Below are 22,857 nucleotides of genomic sequence, written 5' to 3' on the forward strand. Positions count from 1 at the left end.
AACTGTCAAAGTTTCTCGTCTATGATTTGTAAGGAATTTGACTCGGCCTATATAATCCCATAATACCGTGCACTTGATTTATCATTAACCTTTAGCCTGCTGGCGGCAAGTGATTCTGCCTTTGTGACCAGTGCAGACCAAGATCAGCCTGCACATCCGTGCAGTCTGATCATGGTCTGCACTGTTTGCTATCCAGTCAGTAAATTTTCAGTGAACACCCCTTAGAATAACTACTGGTATTGCCAAAACTGAATGATGGACCAGTCCATTTCAGAAATTTAGCAGGCTAAGGGTTAAATTTAGTACTACTAATAAACTTTGATAATGTGGCAGTTGACCTCAATACAGCCGACACTGTTTATTTCCAATACAGGTAAATCCAATATCTACTTTACAATAGATCTATGACGGATTATCTCTGAACACCCCTGGACTTATTGGACTCAACTGCCACATTATCAAAGTTTATTAGTAAAATCGATGATTTGAGAAACGGTTTAAACAAAAATAAACATTTAAGCCGATCCTTTTACTTTAAAAAATTCTGATGAACAGTTTAATGCATAGGTCAAATAATGCTAGCAGCATAATTATCTACACTCATAATTAGCAAACCTAATGTGAGCTGTTTTCAACAATTATAAATCAACTGAACCACAAAGTCAGCTGTCCATTTTTTTGCGGCAATGTGTTTTCCTAAACTGATTTTAAAATAGGTTAGACTTTAAAAAATATTCAACTCAGAAATTTCTCAAATTATCTCATGTGACCTATATTGTTCGGTTTTGTTCCAAATGCTGTTACTAAGTCTTGTTAAATGAACAAAGCTGGGTCGGCTAATATTCTTGATAAATCTCCATGGTGATATTACGGTTCTTTTAGCATATTTACCTTGAAAGAATAATAAGGCAAACGAAAAATCCGTGCATTTTTATTATTGCGTAAGTATAATTTTCATAATATCCTTGAATATCATTACAATATTATAATTTTGGCACCAACAAACCGGGAAGATACTAAAAAAACACACAACAAAATTTAAGTCATTATTTACAAACATATTTTAGATGATAGTGCCCCTGAAATTAAATAGGTAATTAAATTAACAAGTTATGATAGCAAAGACTTTTAGAAATGAATAAATTGACAACAAAAGAACTCTTCAGCGGTTAAATATTTGAACATTTTTAACAATTCGATTTTATATCATTTTGGATTTCAATACACGTGCTGTGGCCTTCAGTATTAATCTTAACATTCCGCAAGTTTTTTCAGTTACTAGCGTGAAGACAGTATGAGTCGTAGCTATGCACGAGTCATCTGGGTGATTTTTTGAAAATCTTTTGTTTTGATTTCGATAGATTCTTTTGATTCTTAAAATACAATCTTAACTAAAATATATTCCAAAGCACACAAAAGTAAGAAGTAATTCTTAATCATAAGATACATTTGAAAAAAAAAATGACTGAAATCTTGTTCCATAATATGCAACATTTTGAAGCAGTGCATCGTACAATAGTATAACAATGGAAAATTTGAAGTTTTAGGTCATGTTTCAATTTTACAGAAGCAGTAGAATAAAGTAATTTCGGACAGGTATAGCACATTAATGTAATAATACTGTAAATATCTATTACACAGTTCTGCCGTTTTTAACAGATACTGTTAGAATAACTATAGAGACAATATACTAGCAGAGGCAGTGTTTCTTTAAAAAGCATAATGACAATGCTATTGTGCCGAAATATGAAACCATAGAATCATGACATCACATCTTAATTTTTGACAAGATAATGGTTGCATCAATTTATATATTGTTATAGTTGTTAATCAAACATCAGACTGTCGTCAAGACCGATCATTGACCATCAGAAAATAATACAATCACACAAAACCTCACTTTTTTAACCACATTTTCTATGAAATGCTCACGGATTGTGCCTGAATCACCTTTCAAAAATGTTCACGACAGACTTTATTAGTAGAAAAATATTGAATATCTATTTCCATCAGTTACTTTTTCGCTAAGAATTCCGTATCCGCTGTCTTTCACCGCCAGATAAAACATTGTCAGAGCCTGGTCTACTGTGTCGCTCAGTAGTTAAATTTTCTGGTAATCTAAAGTTCTTTGGAAGTGACGACGTTCTTCGCACTGTTTCAGACTTATATCTCCAAGTGTTCAAATTTTGTTGTTGGCCTGAAGTCCCATTTACCCATGGCCGTTCATATCGCCTTGTTATTTCCACGGCACGTCTTGCGTTTGCAATGAACTGTTTATAATGTGGTTGAGATTTCACTTTGGATGAAATGTCTGGAAAAATTGCACGTGCAACTCGTGCATGAGCTTCTGCACGCTTTGTTTTCTCTTGTAGTTGAGCTATGTATTCTTTCGTTTTCTTTTCTAAATCAGCTAAAGAACATTTCGTTGTACTTCTACGTTTCTGAAGTAATGGTTGAGAAAACTGAGAATTTTCTGACGGTTGTTGTAGTTGAGACTTTGTTTTTGTAACAGTTGTTTTAGTTGTAAGTTTAGCATCTCCCACTGATTGCGCCCTTGTGTGTCGTGGTGATATATTCTCAGTCACAGATTTGAACTCGGCACTACTTGAAATTTGCCGAAGACCTTTGGTTCTGTCCACAGGGATTTCGTACACAGTTTCTTCAAGAACACTGTTTTGATCCTCTTTCTCGTCAAAACTTTCATAGTCCTCAATAACATCCACTTCAATATGATCGCTGAACGTGACTCTCAAGTTTTTTCTTTTTGATAATTTGAAAGCGGGATAAACCCTGTCCGAGTCGTCCTTAGTTTCATCATCTATTTCAATATAGTCAAAATATTGTTTTCTCTGTTGTGGCGGCGATTTGTGAACTGTTATAGTTGCTTCGTAGTTATCCATATAATATGTGCTTTCTTTTCTAACACCAGCCGTATCCTTTATTACAGACTGCGCTGGCGCTTTTCCGGCAGTGTCGAATGAACTGTAATTAGAATACGGTTTAGTCATTTTGTTTTCAACATTTGAAGCCATTAAGTTGATGAATTATTAAGAACAATTTCACATAATATCAAAACAAACACATTTAATAGTTCCATGATGTATTTTGCATGTTCACTACTTCCTATATGCTTTTTTAAAATTCTATTTGTATAGTTAAAATGTGCTGTTGTGATATTTTTCTCGTTCAAACTTCAGTCTTTGACTGCGAGAAAGTCGTCACATACTTGAAATGATTAGCGATAATTTTCGAAAAGTAAACAAAATATTTTGATAACTTTTAGATCAATAGCGTAATCTTCTTGCCTATTTACTTTCAAACACCGCAGATTTATTTGCAAAGTTTTTAAAATCTTTCCTTTCACTATCTTTTTGATTTTGATAAATTTTATATCGTCCATTTTTAAATGTCCGAAAAAAAATCCATGTCAATCTAAGTTGAGATTACGACTGTGCACAATAAGTCAAATCAAATGTTCTTTTCAACCTTTCGGATAAGGCCACGCTAATCCCTTGTATATTTTAATTTATATCCGTATAAATAAATGCCGCGATTTGTTTTCGTTCTAATGCGATTATTTGTAACGACTCATTTCTCCGTGTAACGCAAGAATTTCTTTGTTGCCTTTCACCAGAACCTAAACCAGCGCTGTAAAATTAACATTTAACCTTTAAATCTAACACCTCAATACAGAAATGTTTAAAAATGCTTTAATAAGAATTCGCCAACAAAGCCGTAACAATTCACTACCGGTGAAGTAGGTCTGACTGTTTATCAATTGTATAATCTTTTCAATGAAATTAAATTTAACATCAAGGTTTCTCTACTCAATAACTATTACCTATTGACCATTTTCATTCTATCAACGCCGAACTCGCGTCTTAAAAATCTTTTGAATTTGAATTTTCAATATAAATTGAAGGACTTAATATTGGCTGATGATATCTCTATTCTCGTCCCGGTAGGAGTTATAAGGTTGGAGGAAACCTTAAAAGTATTAAGAATTAATTGATTTCTTTTGACTTGTACCTCCACTATAGAAAAAAATGTCAAAAGATTTTCACTCCGCATGATAATTACATTTTGGAGTGCAGACCACTGCCTGCTTATTAGTAAAATACTTTAGGAACTGAAATAAAATTCCACTGTGAGCTATCTCAGAATTATGCACTTATTTGATGAGTATGCATGCATCATGGGCCGCATATAATATCAAGTACTTACTAGTCTCTACATCATATAAAATATTTTTGGCCTACGCTTAAAACATGTAGAACGTAAATTGTAATCCTGTAGCGATTTTTCTAATGTTTAAAACATATGGGAATGTTAAAATGCCAAAAATGCATGTAAGAATAAAAAAAGAAGAAGGAAAAAAAAACAAAAACAAAAAACAATAAAGGCCTTCTTGTAGTTTATCGTCTGATTGACCTTAGTTCATCGTTCAGATGCTTGGGTATTTAACCACTTGAGTTAACGTAACGCCATCATGGTTTAGTTCCTGCGGATCTGATAAATCTCGAAAGCATTGATTATTTGACAAATTGTCGTGCAAAAACGTACCACGTTACCTGTCTAAAAGTCGAGTGCACCATAAGTGCACCGTTAACGTTATTTTTTTTTTTTGTGTTATTGTGATATTAACTTGGCTCAAGTGTTTAATAATTATTTTCACATTTATTTAACTGTTGAGGGATCGTAAATCCTTAAATAAGCCGGCTCTTATCATAACTGGATCTTCGATCGTTGAATGAAGTATGTGAAAAGAACTATAATTGTATGCAACTTTCATTTACCTCATATAAAAGTGGATTGAAATAAACGTTCTCTCAAATTTTTAGAACTTAGCTTGTATAAATGACAATAATAGATGGTCATAATTTGCTTTGTATATTTTTGTGTCGATTATTTATGTGCTCGTTTAACTACTTTTGGTGAAAAAGAAACCGGGAACCTCTATATCCTTTGACTAAATTTTATTATCAATTCTGATGAAACAAAATTACCAAATTACTGATAGAATTGATAAAAACATAATTCTGACATTGTGAAACCAGCGCACTTAACATCATTTGCGACAAGAAGTAAATGGTTTTGTGATATTGTATTACTTTAACCGTGTGTTTAGTAATATCAAATTTTAAATGAAAATGACACGAAAGGTTAGCGGAGACATTAGGCGTGATAGCTTTTTAAAATGGTCTTCTGAATTCTGAAACGATAAACTTTCATCATTGTTTTTGCTGTAAACGCCATCATCATCAGCAACAGCAACATCATCATCATCATCATTATCATCATAACTCTCATCATCATCTTCGTCATTATCGTCCTCATCTCCGTTATTGTTATTGTTATTATTATTATCACCATAATCATCTTCATCATCCTGACTATCATCATCATCATTAATAATATTATGATCATATCATTATTAAAGAGATCGGATTTGAAAGGCAAATATGACAATATCAACGACACTATTCAAAATTAGCATAAGAATTCGACGGGTTAACATTGTGTGGACTATTGGTATACTAGTATAGGAGTCCCAATCTGGGCGTACCGTGTCGTTATTTAAAAAAATATTTTCAAGTCTTATATGTGTAGATGTTAACTGAACGAACTTTTGAAAGTAAATAGTATAAAAAGATACATGAACATACGATAGTATGTAATAATTCTTTTCTTTTTTGGTCCTCTTATTTTATATTTATTTGTTCTTTTTTTCAACAAATGCCGTTACTATAATACCTCCAGGGATCGCTTTTTTCATTATAAACGATTGAATTGAATGGACAAAGTATGTTAAATATTTATTTTCAACAACCACATGCAATGCTTATTGAACATTTCACATACAAACAGAACATTCAGTAGTGGGCGGAAGTACTATTATGAAAATGACTTAACTGAACTACCTGGGATTTACTGAAAATAAATCTTATAGGTGAATCAATAACTGCCGTCAGGTAATTAATATTAATCCCTAAACTCGAAATAACCCCAAATTTCGACTTACAGTAACTCGGAATTTCAATTTACTGTAACTGAAAAATTTGACTTAAGTAACTCGAATTTTCGACTTAAAATTACTTAGTCAAATGATTTATTCAAACATGGTCACGCTCTTGGTATTGATTCCAATTATATGTACCTGATTTGACAGAAAAACACGGGAGTGAAAAGTGACGTGTCTGGTTGATGGCCGAATGGTCCGAAACAAAGCCATAGAACAAACTTCCATAGAATAGATCATGGACGGAAATTAAAATATAAAGAAACCTCTTTGTGTGTGTCTTTGTGTGTAGGTAGGTGTGGGATGTGGAAAAAGTTATGTGGCGGAGATCGGGTGTTGCGGCACTTGGTGGTGGGGGGAAGGAGGGGGGGGGGGGGGGGGGGGGGGTGCGGTGACAGGATACTAATGGCACAAGAAACTAAAAGTGAATGTTGTTTTGAAGGATCGGGGTTTTAAATATTGGGGTTAAGGGATAAGTAATATGGACTGTTGCACGCGGCACATTGTGTCATCACCACCTAACTCCCAAATTTCGAGTCACTACTTAAAGTACTTTGAAGAGTTTTATAAAGTGTGCTCCAGACAATAAAAATGAAAGACAGATGTGACCTTTGAGATCAATTTATGATCCTAACCTTTGGCGCCCGACCCATTTTATTTGCTCTCCACATTGTCCCATCGTCACCAACCTAAATATGCCAAATCTGAAGTTAATACTTTGAATGTTTTTTACGTTACGCTTAAAAGACACCTCTGACATTTGATTATTTATCTTCTTAATCCCTGAAAAGATGTTTAGGAAAGATGGACATGTATATCAATCTAGGCATGGCTCAGTGGTCAATGAGATGGACGATCAAGCGGTAGTAGGTTTTAATCCGTTTGGAATACATCCTGGGAAGCAAAGAGAATAATTAGCATTTTTCTGGACTTGTATATCACTATAATAGGGACAAAAACCCTATTGTAGATGCCAAAAATGCATCACCAATGAATGATGTACTTCTTCTGTACTAAAGTCAGTAGCATCATCTAGTAGAGTTAAATAAATTAAACAACTCATGTTTATGTACTCCGTGTATTTGTAACAAGTTAAAGCAGCAAAATATGTTATTTTTTATAAATACAATGTACAGGCATTTAATAATATCGAGAAAATGCGCAGAACCCATGTCCTAGGCCCGTATGCTCATGGTCACGGTTCTAGTCCAAAATATAGCTAGCTGATATTTATTGAAATCTGAAAATAGATGTAAGATAATGTATCCCCTATATATTCTGTTTAGGAAAACAACAAAGTCCAATAATCATGCCCGCGTGATGTCAAGGCTACTTGTTAAAAGTCACTGGTCCGTCCTAAGACGGAGTTAGCTGCAACTGTGTGGGATCCTCACACTGATTCCAACAGAGACAAGCTGGAGAGAGTCCAGAAAAGGGCAGCACGCTTCTGTATAGGCGACTACAGACATACTAGTAGTGTAACAGCGATGGTGAACGAACTGGGCTGGGATACTCTACAAGAACGCCACAGGCAAACCAAAGCTGTAATGATGTACAGAGTGGTCAACCACCTTGTAGAGGTTCGCACGCAGGGCATCTTGATACCAGCAGGGTTCCGTACGAGAGGTCATGCCAACAGATTTGTACCACCATTCTCCACTGTCGACTCACATTTGTACTCGTTTTTCCCATCTACAGTACGTACCTGGAACCGTCTTCCGGAAGAAGCCATCATGTCGCCATCCCTAGATGTCTTCAAGACAGAGGATAGGCGGGGCCATGCACACGTAACTCTCTGGAGCAGATGTTTTAGCCTGTTTTTAGCCAGCACTTCCCTTCACGCATGTACAAAGTTCACCATTGTGCGACAATGTCCAAGAGGGGCCATGCACAGTACCCGGAAGACGAAGACGAAGACGAATAACTCGGACAAAAAATGAGTGAACAGAACACAAGGCGATATGCACAACTAGGTTTGGTACCAGTCATACGTGTGAATCTGGTCAGTGGTTATGGACGGACAGGCAGATATTTAGGAAGATAAATGATAATTATAAATTTGCCCCTCAAGATGATTATGATGATTGTGATGCTGCTGCTGATGTTGATGACGATGATGATGATATGTCATAAATGCATTGCAAAACTAAAAGGCATGGAACGAATCAGTGAAAAGTGTGTGAATAATGAGATCTGGGAAAACTATGATCCTACACAGCACTTTTGACAAATTATACACGAGACGACCGACCAACACAAGAACAATATACGAGTTAATAAAATCACAGCAAAAACTGATCGATGATAATGTTAAAATGCTACATTGAAAGGTAAGCATTTTGCGATATTGCGCCTTAATTTGTCTGAGATATGTGCTTTTTTTACATTTTTTTTGTAGCCATTTACAATTTCTATTCGTTTAAAATAGAGAAAAATGGAAACTTCACAGGTCGCTCAACACGACAAAAACGAAAATGTTGCAGGCAAAAGTACTAATAACTATATGTCTTATAGTTGTTTTCGCGCCATTTCATTATTTAGTGTCTATAAACCTACAAAATAAATTTCCATTTCAATTATTAAACAAGAATAACAGTCTAGGGTAAATATAGACAACTCTATTGTATTTAAATAACAACTTTTGTAACTTCTTTAAACTCCATTGTAAACACAAGAAAAGTACTTAATTCCATTGACGTGCTGTTACGAGACATTGTTCCGGGTGCATTTCTGTGTTAACCAAATATTTGGAATAAAGATAAATAAATGACAAATGTATATACAACGTGATGAATAAATAAGTAGCAGTAAAGTCTGAAATAAATACACAACGAGAGAAATGCATGACTGTAACTACGTCACTGATTTCTGAACCTGACCTTTAGACGTGTTTATTTCGAACGGGTAGTCAGATACTCGGACCTGACTTTGAGCAAGTTCAGCTAACTAGTGGCGTCGAGTGTAGTGGCTTGGGTTATGTAAAACAGATGACGAATGTAGGCTTGTCAGTCCCTTTGTACGAAGGAAAACAAGCATATCAAGTTTGCGTCACAGCGTTATGTCTTACATGTTGCGATGGACGTTATGCGTTGAACAAAAGCGTTGTCAGCATAATTCACTTTTATTGTAGAGATTTATTCACAGCATTGAATCGCATCAAGTTGTTAAAGCATTTAAAATGTGTGATCAAATATTGCTGGTTTCTATACCAATACTTTCTTGTTCTCTGTAAGTGACAAATACCCCATATATTATGAATCAGGAGTTTATCGCTGATACTTTAGACGCGCTGTCAATATGGGAGTTCAGATGTACTGTAAAATCAGGGGTTTAAAGCTGTTATTTCAGACGTACTGCCAATTCGGAGTTTCTGACCTATACTTCAGATATGATCTTAAATTGGGGTTTATGTCAGATACTGAAATCGTACTGTCGAATCGTAGGTTTAAGATCGATATTTCAGATGCTGTCAAATCGGGGTTTTTGACTGATACTTCTGATATGTTGTGAAATCAGGGGTAAGTACTGCCAAAGTTTTCCGACCAGTACTTCAGACGTACGTATTTTCAAATCGGTAGTTACTAACCGAATTTTCCAACGTCCTGCCAAATTATGGTCAAAGTGGGAGTTTAGGACCGACCGGTACGGTCAAATTGGGAGTTAAGGAGCGACCGATACTTGCAACGTCCTGTCAAATTGGGAGTTTAGGACCGACCGATACTTCAGATGTACAGTCAAAGTTGGAGTTTAGAACCGATCGATACTTCCAACGTCCTGTCAAATTCGGAGTTTAGGACTGACCGATACTTCCAATGTTCTGTCAAATTGGGACTGGTACTTCAGACGTACGGTCAAATTGGGAGTTAAGGACCGACCGATACTTCAAACGTCCTGTCAAATTGGGAGTTAAGGACCGACCGATACTTCCAACGTCCTGTCAAACTGGGAGTTTAGAACCGACCGATACTTCTAACGTCCAGTCAAATTGGGAGTTTAGGACCGACCGATACTTCCAACTTCCTGTCATATTAGGAGTTTAGGACCGACCGATACTTCCAACGTCCTGTCAAATTGGGAGTTTAGGACCGACCGATACTTCCAACGTCCTGTCAAATTGGGAGTTTAGGATCGATCGATATTTCCAATTTCCTGTCATATTGGGAACTTAGGACCGACCGATACTTCCAACGTCCTGTAAAATTGGGAGTTTAGAACCGACCGATACTTCCAACGTCCTGTCAAATTGGGAGTTTAGGATCGATCGATACTTCAAACGTCCTGTCAAATTGGGAGTTTAGGACCGACCGATACTTCCAACGTCCTATCAAACTGGGAGTTTATGATCGATTGATACTTCAAACGACCTGTCAAATTGGCATTTTATGACCGGTACTTCAGACGAACTGTCAGATTGGGAGTTTAGGACCGAAATTTCAGATCGAGTGTTCATGACCTACACTTTATGCGTACTGTAAAATCGGTGGTTTATGACCATCACTTCAGTCGTTCTGTCAAATGGAGATGTTATTTCCGATACCTAAGGCGTACTTCTTAATCGGAGCTTTTACGTTTTTTTCAGGTGTATTGTCAATTTAAGCGTTTATGATTGATACTTCAGGTGTGTTGTTAAATTGGGGGATGGAGTGAGGTAAACAATGATACTTTGGCATTCTGTCGAATCGGACGGTTATTATTGCTACTTTAGGCGTACTGTCAAATTGCCGCGGAGAATATTCGTCTCGCCATACGGCTAAACTCACCACCACTAGACTTATATCCTAGTTTCTACCTACTGAGCTAACGAAGCAGCCAAAGTTTACGTAAAGAAATGCGGTTTGGCAATTTTAACTTGAGTATGGAATTCACAAAAATTGTTTAAAGGTCGAACAGAGACCTTGTAAAAATATTCAATATTACACATACTAAAACTAAAACAACAAGAGCTGTTTGTAAAACACGGATGCCCCTCATGATTGGTTGTCCCATTTCTGTCCTTTGATCACTATGACCTTGATCTTTGACTTACTAACCCCAAAACCAATACGGGTTATCAACTTCATAAGCCTAATCATGATTTTGAAGATACTGGGTCAAGTGGTTCTCAAGTTATTGAGCGGAAACAGTTTCCCCGTGACCTTGACCTTTAACCCCCCAAAAAGTGGGCTCTTCTACTTCATCAAACCTAATCATGCTATCAGTTTTAAAGGTTCTTGGTCAAGTGATTCTCAAGTAACCATGCAGAAGTATTTTCAATTATGAGGTCCCTATTACCTTGACCTTTACTTTATTGACCCCAAGCGCAATATGGGTCATCTGCTCCATAAGCGCGATAATACTACCAAGTTTGACAGGTCTGGATCGAGTGACTGTTAAGTTATTGAAAGGAAACCAATTTCAAGGTACAGGCCATTGTGACCTTGACCTTGACCTACTGACCTCTAAAACGATAGAGGACATTTACTTTATTGGTCCAATCATTCTACCAAGTTTGGAAAGTATGGGTAAAATGGGTCCAAGTTATTGGGCAGAAACCGTTTTCAAATTTCAGGCCCCTGTGATCTTGACCTTTGACTTACTGATTCCGAAAGCATTACTGGTCATCTACTTCATAAGCCCAATCAGCTATAAAATTTGAAAGTTATGAATCAAATGGTTCTCAAGTTATTGAGCGGAAACCGTTTTCAAGGTTCAGGTCCCTGTGACCTTGGTCTTTGATCTACTGACCCAGTAAACAGTAGGGGTCTCTACTTCATAAGCACAATTGTGCAATCAAGTTTGAAAGTTCTGGATCAAGTAGTTCTCAAGTTATTGAGCGAACCCTGTGACCTTGATTTCTGACTTACCTATCACAGAGATAATGGGAGTCATTTATTATATATGACCAATCAGATTACCAAGTGTGAAGGTTCTGGGTCAAATGGTTCATAAGTTATTGGGAGAATATTCTGGATAAAGTGGTTCTCAAGTTATTTGGCGGAAACCGTTTTTAAGGTTCAGGCCTCTGTGAGTTTGACCTTTGACCAACTGCCTCAGAAACAACAGGGGCCATCTATTTTATAAGCCCAATAATGCTACCAATTTTGAATGTTCTGGGTTACCGTTCGCTCTACCGACAGACGGACGGACGGACTGACCCCGCCGACAGGTGCAAAGCAATATACCCCCGCTCCTTCGAAAGGTGGCAAAATTAATATATGTTAGATAGCCGCGTTAATAAAGAAAAGTGTACATATATAGTCCTTGTACTTACTGAAGTAAATTCATTTATCACAATTAGGTATGGTACAAACTAGTCTGTATTCAGACACAATGTTTTGTTCACAGGACAACTCCTGAAGTTATTCAACAATTTTGTATAACTGTGTTCCTTTTAGTCTTACAACAATCAGAGGTTAGAGTGAATTTGCTGAGAAGTAGAAAGTTAGAAAAATTATCTTTAAACACGGTCAGCTTTTAACGAGAATTTGCAAGAATTCTCTCCCTTAATTATTGACTGTGTTAAAGCAATTCCCATCAAACTGGATTTCCTCCCTTACATTAACTCAAGTCGTGTCATTCATTATCTAAGTCAATAATTCTTTGTCATGGATTTTGCATTGATCTAATACATGTATTTTGCTTTAGGTAATACACGGAAATAAGGCTCGCATGTTACTCCATAGAAAGCAACAAAACATGTAGCCAGTTTTTTTTTTTTATATAAATCATGTTGTTTTATAGATTCATATAGAAGTATTATTCATGTAAAGATATAAAACATTTCTGTAAAAAAACACTATGTTAGCTTATGATATTGCTAAATTCGTGCTGTCATGTAACAGAAAATGAAAACATTTAAATAAATTTCTTTTCTTTTGAAACTCTGAATCCTGCGAAACATTGAAATCCGAAAATTAGTTCATAAACGAGCTTTCCCACAAACACATGTATACATAATAGTTTTCCTCGAGAAAAACGAAACTTGTGTGAAGATACATGTATTCCATTTTGACTGATTGTTCTTGTCCATATAACGGTACTTTTGTTTAACTTTTATGTCTAGAAGTTTGCCTTTTAAAACATGGTATTACAATAAAATAAAGTAATAAACTAAACAATACTGTATTTGACAGGCAATGGCAAAGAAAAACCCGAGCAATTTAACAAACTTAAAAAACATACATGTTACTAAAACACGCGCACACATGTTTTATTAACTGGTCTTGATCCGAGGTTTTCCATAGAAATCAAAGAAAGAAAGAATCTATTGAATTATGAATCAAGTTTCTGATTTTTTCTGATCAGCATTGGTGTACGTGTATCATAGAGATCCTAACTCATTTTTTTAAACAATTAGCTCTGATTCATCCTGTCTACTTATTTATAGTGTCTAAGTTGCTTGATTATACATAAATCAAATATGCCATTCAGATATGTGTTTGTACATATTATACAATTCAATCATAAAATCAAATTTATCGTGTAAACTGAAGTCTTTAGCTGTAAAGGTGACTGTTTTTCATGTTTTCCACGAACAAAACCGTGGCAAAAAAATGTAGGTCGTTCTAAAGAGATAATTCTACCGTGCAAACTCATGGAAAGCATGCAATTTTTTTTCAAGCTTGGATTTCATTTCTAAAGTAGACATGATATTGCGCGTCTGTTAATTTCACCCTGTCTTTGCACATCGTGGAAATCATGCTGTGTCTTTTGTTTAAATAAATGTACACATTCTCTCCCCCCTCTCACCAGCTTTCAATGAGCGCCTAACTTGCAAATTACACTATTTCATTAGAAAAGTATTCTTTGAAGTAGTTTTTCTCCTGTCGTCGAATGTTTCAATATTCCAAAGATATTTAGCTTTCAGTCGGAAATTATGTAATTTATGTTGATTCGTATTGTTTCCATAAAAAGTTTGGTGAAAAATCAAAGCTCTGCCTGTTCTATTCTGTTCTTTTCATTCTTTTCTAATTTTTTTTATTAATTAGACAATTATGAACGTTATTATTTTAAAGACTATATTGAATCGTACATCAGTTGTTGGTATATGCAGTTCCGTAAATCAACACGGTTTAAGTTACATCAGAACATTAAGAAATCCACAAGTTTTTTTATTTCTTGGTACACTTTGAAGTAAAATGGAAGCAAGAAGCCTTTACCCTATTACACTTAAAATTATATTATTGTATTGTTTATAAAGTCAAAAATACCTACATATGTGATAATAAATTGTCATGCTTTGGAAAATATGATTTATTTGCCTCTAAAGTAGAAGAAATTGAAAAGTTTACTGTTTTTCACTATATGTTCAATATAAGCGACGGTGATACTTTTAAAACAAAAGTGGAAGCAAGAAGATGTTCAGTTAGAATAAATATTTTCACATTAAATTGAAGAGAAGAAATTGAAGTTTTCTGTCATATCTGGTAAAATATTCACAAACCAAAAGACGTATTAGACATTAATCATTACAAATAAATTTCCTATATAATCTATTGCTCAAAGTAATGTCAATAGGGAAACCAATATTGCGTATCGGATAATTTTCAAGGGGGACAACCTACTATAATAAGCCAGTCAAATATAATAAAAGCTGGGGATGAAAATTGTCTTGTCAGCAGTATTACTAGCTACAATTTAGTAAACATAAGTACCAGTTACATTTCGCCATAATACGTCAAAGTAAAATTAAACACCATATACATTTCGCCATAATATGGCAAAGTGAAATTAGAAACACAACATAGCAAGGAAAAGTCAGAGTGTAGTAATATGTTTAAAATGATTTAATCTGTGGCCAACTCTAAAATCTCAGCTATAACTATTTACTGAATTAACATATTTGATATTGAAACGAAACTTAAGACTTTCCAACAATTGAGTGTTCAGCAAAATGTCCTTCAATATTATGATAAATATAACAAATTCCTAATTTCCGAATTACATTTTTCTTTCATTCATTTACTTGTTAATTTTAGACTGTTGATTTGGTAAACATTTTGTCTGAATTATGCACAGTTAATAAATGAATAATGAATGGTAAAATTATAATAAGACAAATGCTTAGTCGATTTGTCGACGTTTATGGTCAGCAAAGTAAGTTGCTCTTAAGCTGTAAAACTGTCTTAGTCAGATTTTTCAACTGTTCATATTTCAGCCCCATTTCCGCAAACTGGGTGCTTAATCTTATGTACGTTTCTTCAAACACTAATCTTGGAAAGGTGGTATGCGCATGCGTGGATGACTGCAACATTCACGAACAATGCCGAATTCGGAAAGATCTTTTTTCGACGGTTTCTTGGTTTCAACCACTGGCTCAGTCATTCTCGTTCTGAAATCTCTTGGCAACGATTTAATTCGCCTTACTGTCCTGGGCCTGACGCTTTGATCTTTGAGATGGTCATCAGACGTTTGCCAGGTATGATAAAACGCTTGCATCTCACTTCCTTTCATCCACTCGCGTTTTTTTTGGTTTTGATAGTTCCATTTGCCTTTTCCTGTCAACAGCTTTTCTTGTGTTTACAATGAAACTTTTACAGCCCAGTTCTGCTTTGAACTTCTGCATAAGTTCAGGTAACATATCGGCTAGGGATTTTTTCTTGTTAAGACTGTCATGTCTGGTGTGTGAATCGTGGTCAGTGTGGCTGTCATGTTGGTGTTGGTTATGTTGGAATGAACACTGTCTTATCACAGGCTTTTTAATATGACTGATCTCTTTCTGTTTTTGCTTTGAAACATCTCCCTCAGAATCATGATGCTGGTGATTTAGCTGAAAAGACACTTGTCTCTTTACTGGTCTTTCAGTAAACACGGATTTAGGACGCTCTTTCATACACGACACGTGCTCATTCGTTGATCTTTTAACCTTGCATGATTCAGGTCGACCACCTGTAGCTGACACAGGCTCATCCGTTGGTACTTCCGCAATGTCTGATATAGATTTGTCCGTCATGGAGGACATGTTTACATTAGATGGTCCTTCAGCAATGTTTACTTCACGTATTTCCGTCATTGAAACACTATGATCCTCCCGGTTCTTCAACAGTACATGTTATAGGTCGGTATGTCTATGTTGATGGCTGCTTTGATTTCATCAGACAATGTCTTGCTTATATCACTATTGCTATGATTTCATAAAATAACATTTCATTCCAAAGTTGTTTCTATATGATTTGATCATCTGAGCGGTAAAGTCGTTCCTGTATTATATATTTACATGTATGTACTCTGACTTAATATTCTTCTGAGTATTCCAAAGAAAGCAAATACAGAACTAAATATCTTTCTTTTACATCCAACTAATAGAAAATCTAAATCTTCCAAGATACTAACTTTCAAACGTGTTCTTTCGATTTAAAACTTCCGCTTGTCGTTCTACACCCAGCATGACCTTCTATAACTTGTTTTCTTACAATCATAAGGTCACCAATTTTTATACACCATATTTTGTTCCAGACAAAGAAGTTCTAATTTTCACCTCTAATGCATTATTATGTTGACATAAGTAATAAAATTGTATAAAATGCGTGCGGCGTATAATTAATATTATCAATTTTAAAAATCTGTCGAAGGTCTCTATGTCTAAAGCCATATTTCAAAAAATGAAACTAAAAATATTGTACCAAACGCTTAAAGTGATTATAACGACCTTGATACAATCTTTAGATTGAAATTCATACTTTGATCAAACAGAGGTAATGAATCGTTGACACTTGCATTCAAGTTTTCCGTGAAACGATCACTTTCTTGAAAACAGATATCTAACATATCAGAATATATAGTCATTGTACGTATTTTACCAGACTAAAAGCCGTCACTAGATTTTAATTGAGCTTAGTTTAGTTCGTCAAAAATACTTTAATGAATTAAATTTCAGCCCGCCCGCTTAGCTCAGTAGGTAGAGCGTCGGTCTACGGATCGCGGGGTCGTGAGTTCGATCCTCGGGCGGGGCGTATGTTCTCCGTGACTATTTGATAAACGACATTGTGTCTGAATCAATAGTTCTCTACCTCGATTCATGTGGGAGTTGGCAGTTACTGCGAGAACGGTTGTACTGGTACAGACCCAGGACACTGGTTAGTAACTGCCGCCGTTACTGACTGAAATACTGTTGAAAACGGGTTAACCAAAACAAACAACAATGAATTAAATTTCTTCTATCATAATTCAGTTGTCGACAGTCTTGCCGAGTTGTCTTAACAATACGTCTCACTGGGTATCTACATGGTTATTCAACTGACTTTCACTGAAAAGAACTTCATTCCTGAACCTTTTTTCGCTTCTTTCAGTGTCACTTCATGACCTAAATCCTTACAACCTATTTTTTTTTATCTCTTATCGAAGAGTGCAGACTTCGATAGAATGCTACAGATACTTATTCTTGCATATAAACTACTTTTTTTCACTGACTCCGGGCAAGGATTGACAGGAGAAAAATCGTGTCTTTTTTTAGATGCTGTATAGCCAAATATTTATTCTTGCGCCGCACATATGTGCTTACTCCCCCTGTTTATTCTCTTTGAATTGGCCGTTAAGACAAAGCTAATCGGTAACCGTAAATGTATTGAATCGAATGTAACTTATGTGAGTGTTTATTTTTAGGAATTATATCGGCGGGTTTTGGAAGTATCAAACGGTTATCTCACAGAATTCATATAACACGGTCCTATTGGGAAAGGGCAAAAAGATATTGTATCTGAACTACATGTGATTATGTAGGCTTACATTTGCTAGGCTTGCGTAGGCATACATTTTCTAGACCTACGTAGGCTTACATTTCCTAGACCTACGTAGGCATACATTTTCTAGACCTACGTAGGCTTACATTTCCTAGACCTACGTAGGCATACATTTTCTAGACCTACGTAGGCTTACATTTCCTAGACCTACATAGGCATACATTTGAATTAGTAGTGATCCTAATACGTCATTTTTATTCTTGCGACGTGTGACTTTACAGTGTTTTAAAAACAAAATTAGCTGTATATGAGCCACACCATGAGAAAATCAACATAGTGGGTTTGCGACCAGCATGGATCCTGACCAGCCTGCGCATCCGCGCAGTCTGGTCAGGATCCATGCTGTTCGCTAACGGTTTCTCTAATTGCAGTATGCTTTAAAAGCGAACAGCATGGATCCTGATCAGACTGCGCTGGTCGCAAACCCACTATGTTGGTTTTCTCATGGCACGGCTCATATGTCAATTTTCCCATTACATTTCATATAAAGGGCAGTAACACAAAAGATGTTCTTCACATGAAAGTACTTTCCAAAAATGTAGTTAAAACTAGAGCGCGAAAACATATTTCGTACTGAATTACATGTAATTCCAAATAAAATAATATGTAACTTAAATGAGAATACATGTTATTTAAACTTTGATCAAGAGATATACGTTTCAACTATTGACCACCAACAGATCATCGAACTGTCGCACGTATAAAACACAGTGTTTATTGTCATTACTGTATTACATGATTGTGGAGGAATAAAACATATTGACAACACGGAGTTGAAAAGAACAAAATCAAAGCCACAGTATTAACATACTACAATCTATCAAGATGTGTGATACAAATGAACAAACGCTCAAGTCGTATAAACAGGACTTTAAAACGGTATGGATGATCGAATACTTATTGTTAAGATCATCGATATGTTCATCTGAATCGCCAAATATAGTTAACAACTTCGACATTGTTTTAAATGTCGTGCGCATTACCTGTTATTATTTTAGATATGATCATGTTATTTCAAATAAATAATGTTATTAAAGCATAAACCTTGACACCTCGTAAACAAGATCAACCATCACGTATGTAAACTACTTAAACTGAATTACTTTAAATTATATCTGTTGTTGAAATGTGATATTTGGTATACTAGAAATAATTATCAAATCAACTTAAAATTACAGTTATAACGCAAATGGTTTGGATGTAAATTAAAGACCAGGTTCACTCTAATCAATGAATTGAGTAAATGTAAAACCGAAGGACGAAATCATTTAACAGAAGAAGTGGCAATTTAAGACGTTTGTAGACAGCTAAGTACATATCGTATAATCTTCGGTGACACTTTTCTTTCCTATGACATGACAATTTTAAAAAAGTAATTTGAACCGGTTCATTGTTCGCCAGTATAAATCATGAATAAAGGTACAGAGGACAGAAAGACCGTTCACAAACATTTTGACGTGATAATGGGGCATACTAAGGATTCAGATGAAAATATAGCCAGGAAGAAACACGATCAGGAACCATTGTCAGATATTATTGCAAAGTTTCATAAGATCAAGGAAGAAAGATTTAAACCTAAAGTGAAAAATCATTCTCAAAATTCAAAATCTCCTTATCCCGAGAGTAGAGCCGAGAATGTGTTGTTTGATCATAATCTAAAACCACCGACACTTGAATCTTTGCTAGAACAAAGACCACATTCTGCGTCTGCAAAAGCACAAGGAGACAACGTTGGTGGTATGGGATGCCGAAGAATGTCATTGCCAAGCTTATTTCATCCACTGACAACATTATCAGCAAAATCGGAGAGTACAGAAAATATCGTAAAAGAAGAAGAAGAGGTCAAAGTCTACCACGCTCGCCGGCGGCATTCGGTTTCACATGTTATGACAGAATACTCAAAACACAATTTGCACCATCTGTCAAAAATACACGAAAGGAAAATACAGGAACTGAACGACATGGTAGAACCTAAAAAGGAAAAGAAGAAACCTAAACCTAAATCAATGCCGGATGAAGATAAAGCAAAATGGTTGACCGGCGATGATATTCACGCTTTTTACAACATGTGGGAAAAGCCGAGAAAATTAAACTGGAAGAAAAAACTACATATTCGGAAAGTTCTTCCTAGAACGGAAACCGTTACAAACCACAAAGATGATGATGATGATGGTGACTATCAAAGACCACGTGTTTTCTCCTTTTGAATTTTGTTCATAAAATGAATGCACTATGAGCCGATAGGGATAACGGGACATAATTCAATCGTTTTTCCGTCTGACATAAAGTCTAGTCCACATGACTCGTGTATCTTGAGTGATTTTGCTTTGCACAAATGTTCATCTCCAGCATCAGATTTTAACTTCTGAAACATTCGTGACATATCATGTTATTATTGAAGAAATAATACGTAGAAGAACCACATTTATCATATCAAAACAATTCGTAGGGGTTATACGCCTGCGACATAATTTTGTTAGGGGGTAGTACGCAGCGTATAACCGATTCGTATTGTTTTGATATTATTATAACATGGTTCTGCTATATATTATTTAGATTTAATATGTCTTTAATGTCAACAAGAATATGAAATAGGGAAGCACAGTTTAATGGTAATTTGAATGTTAAGCATTTCTAAATGCCCAAGATCACTAGTATTGTTATTGTAAAATGTTATCTTTCTTTTAATCTGACATTTGATTATGTATCAACTATGGTGGCTGATTTCTGCCATTTCGTGTGTTCGTGTCGGCGAGGCGAAATGACGAACTAACGAAATCACGAAAGGTCGAAATAATGCATATTTGTTCGCGTCGGCGGGTCGAAATGTTGAAGACACGAAAACACGAAAGGTCGAAAACTGCTTATTTGTCGTGTGTCTGCCTTTCGACCTTCGAGGCGAATACACGAAGTAACAAAACATGGAAGGCGAAATAACGAAATTTCAGAGGCGAACACACGAACTTTTGTATTAATCACTTTTCGTGTCGGCGGGTATCAAAACTTCGTGTCTTCGTGTATTCGCCTCGAAAGTCGAAAGGCGAACACATGAAAAATAAGCAGTTTTCGACCTTTCGACCATTCGTTACTTCGACCCGCCGACACGAACACACGACAAATGTGCAATTTCCTCCTTTCGTGTATTCGCCTTCCGGTAGGCATGCACATAACAATTACACATTCTGCTGAAATGAATACGCTATCTAAAAATGTGTTTTACCATTTATAAAATAATATTTTTCCTAAAACGAAACATAATGGTTTATATTCCATAAAAGATGTCGTTGTGTAGATATTTTATCACTAGCATTAAATTTGTACATACATTAAGCTTCTGTCAGTCTTACGGGGCATATCATTACGCCGACCAGAACTTTGAATGCTATCTAGATAATGTGTTTTACCATTTATATAAAAAGTCTTCTCAATTTATGATAGAAAATGTTTCATATGCAATAAAACATGTCACTCTTCAAGTATTTCAGTTCTGGTATTAAATTCATATATACATTACGCCCAATTTTGCGCCATTATTATAGTGTATTAAGGCAGACCCTACACGAAACATTTTGTCGTGTGTTCGTGTCGGCGGGTCGAAGTAAAGAAAGATCGAAATTAGCTCAATTTTCGTGTGTTCACCTTTCGCCTTCCGATGCGAATACAGGAAGTAACGAAACATTGAAGGCGAAATAACGAAGTTTTAATACCCGCCGACACGAAAAGTTATTTATATAAAAGTTCGTGTGTTCGCCTCCGAAATTTCGTTATTTCGCCTTCAATGTTTCGTTACTTCGTGTATTCGCCTCGAAAGTCGAAAGGCGAACACACGACAAATCAGCATTATTTCGACCATTCGTGTTTTCGTTACTTCGACATTTCGCCTCGCCGACACGAACACACGAAATGGCGGAAATCAGCCACCATAATCAACCATGTATTTTTTTTCTTTTTCAGTTTAAATACAACATGTGATAACTCTTACATGAAATACGATTTTAAATTGAAAATGAAATGAATGCTGATTCATGTGGAAAAGCTGGAACTTATAAAGTACTGTTACAGAATGCAGAAACACTGGTTAAGTTACATAATTGAAATACTATTGATTACGGCACTAACGCAGTCACAAACACTAATGTGATACTGTGATATATGGGTAAATGTATTATCTGGAGCTTAAAACTGGCAAAGTGGGAGTCTTGTTGTGTGTAACTAATATAATGTTAATATAATGTTACACAGACTGAAGAAATATACGACATAATACAAAAAGAGCCTTGTTATAGAGAATTATCAATTATATCCCTCTTTTTTTTTATTTTGCAAGCAATTGTCATTACATGGTTTCGAAAAACAATAAATTGTTTAAACAAGCAGTATGTGCATAATCAAGTCTAAAGCGGACAATAACAATGTATAGTAATTCTGATTTCTGTCAGCAGAACCTACTTCTTTGTTTATGAACGACTGACTCCACGGTTTGATTCATATCTAAGAACTGATTAAACAATACATTGCATACAAAACGAAGACCTTCAAATATCCCGACCGATTGCAGCTGATCAGAGGGTCACATTCGTATCGAAATTTGCAAAATTAGTCTTCCACGATATGCACACAGTTGTTGTGTCTTTTTCTGCAATACCTTTTTAGAAATGATATACATAAATTTCAAATATCATGTAAAACAGAAAATCTTCCTTACCAAAATATTCGTTATATCCGAAAGAAATAGAAAAATCAACATCTAAACCCCCGTGTAATCAAGTGTTTTCATTGCCTTTCTTCAATTACCGTATCCCTAATTTTTCATAAATAGATTGAATTCGAACCTATTGGTATATAGTTTTCTTTCATTCTATATACATTTCATTGATGTAATAAATGTATATTGACAAAAAAGTACTGTACGTTTCATGTAATGATGAATGAGTTAGTCTGTAAATAAAAATACATTATTGTCATTCAAATTCAAACATTTTGGCAGTTATTCAATTGAGGAAGCGTTCAATAAAAGATATAGTCTATCACCACTGGGTAAGTTTACAGATACAAACAAACAAGGGTTGTAAATAGGTATCAGATAATTATAGAACAAACGACTAAACTATACAAAAAGGT

At 35.5% G+C, this 22,857-nt stretch overlaps 1 protein-coding gene across 1 annotated transcript; it reads right to left on the reverse strand.

The window, feature by feature from the left end:
• Positions 1 to 917: 917 nt before the first annotated feature.
• Positions 918 to 22,653, reverse strand: LOC123549812 (uncharacterized). The gene is made up of 2 exons (XM_045338242.2): positions 22,442 to 22,653; positions 918 to 2,982 (listed from the first exon to the last, which is right to left on the reverse strand). The coding sequence occupies exon 2, from the start codon at positions 2,898 to 2,900 to the stop codon at positions 2,025 to 2,027; it is 876 nt and encodes a 291-aa protein (XP_045194177.2). The 5' UTR covers positions 2,901 to 2,982; positions 22,442 to 22,653; the 3' UTR covers positions 918 to 2,024.
• Between the last annotated feature and the right edge of the window lie 204 nt (positions 22,654 to 22,857).

This window comes from Mercenaria mercenaria, chromosome 6, assembly GCF_021730395.1.
Source record: "Mercenaria mercenaria strain notata chromosome 6, MADL_Memer_1, whole genome shotgun sequence".
Taxonomy (NCBI): domain Eukaryota; kingdom Metazoa; phylum Mollusca; class Bivalvia; order Venerida; family Veneridae; genus Mercenaria; species Mercenaria mercenaria.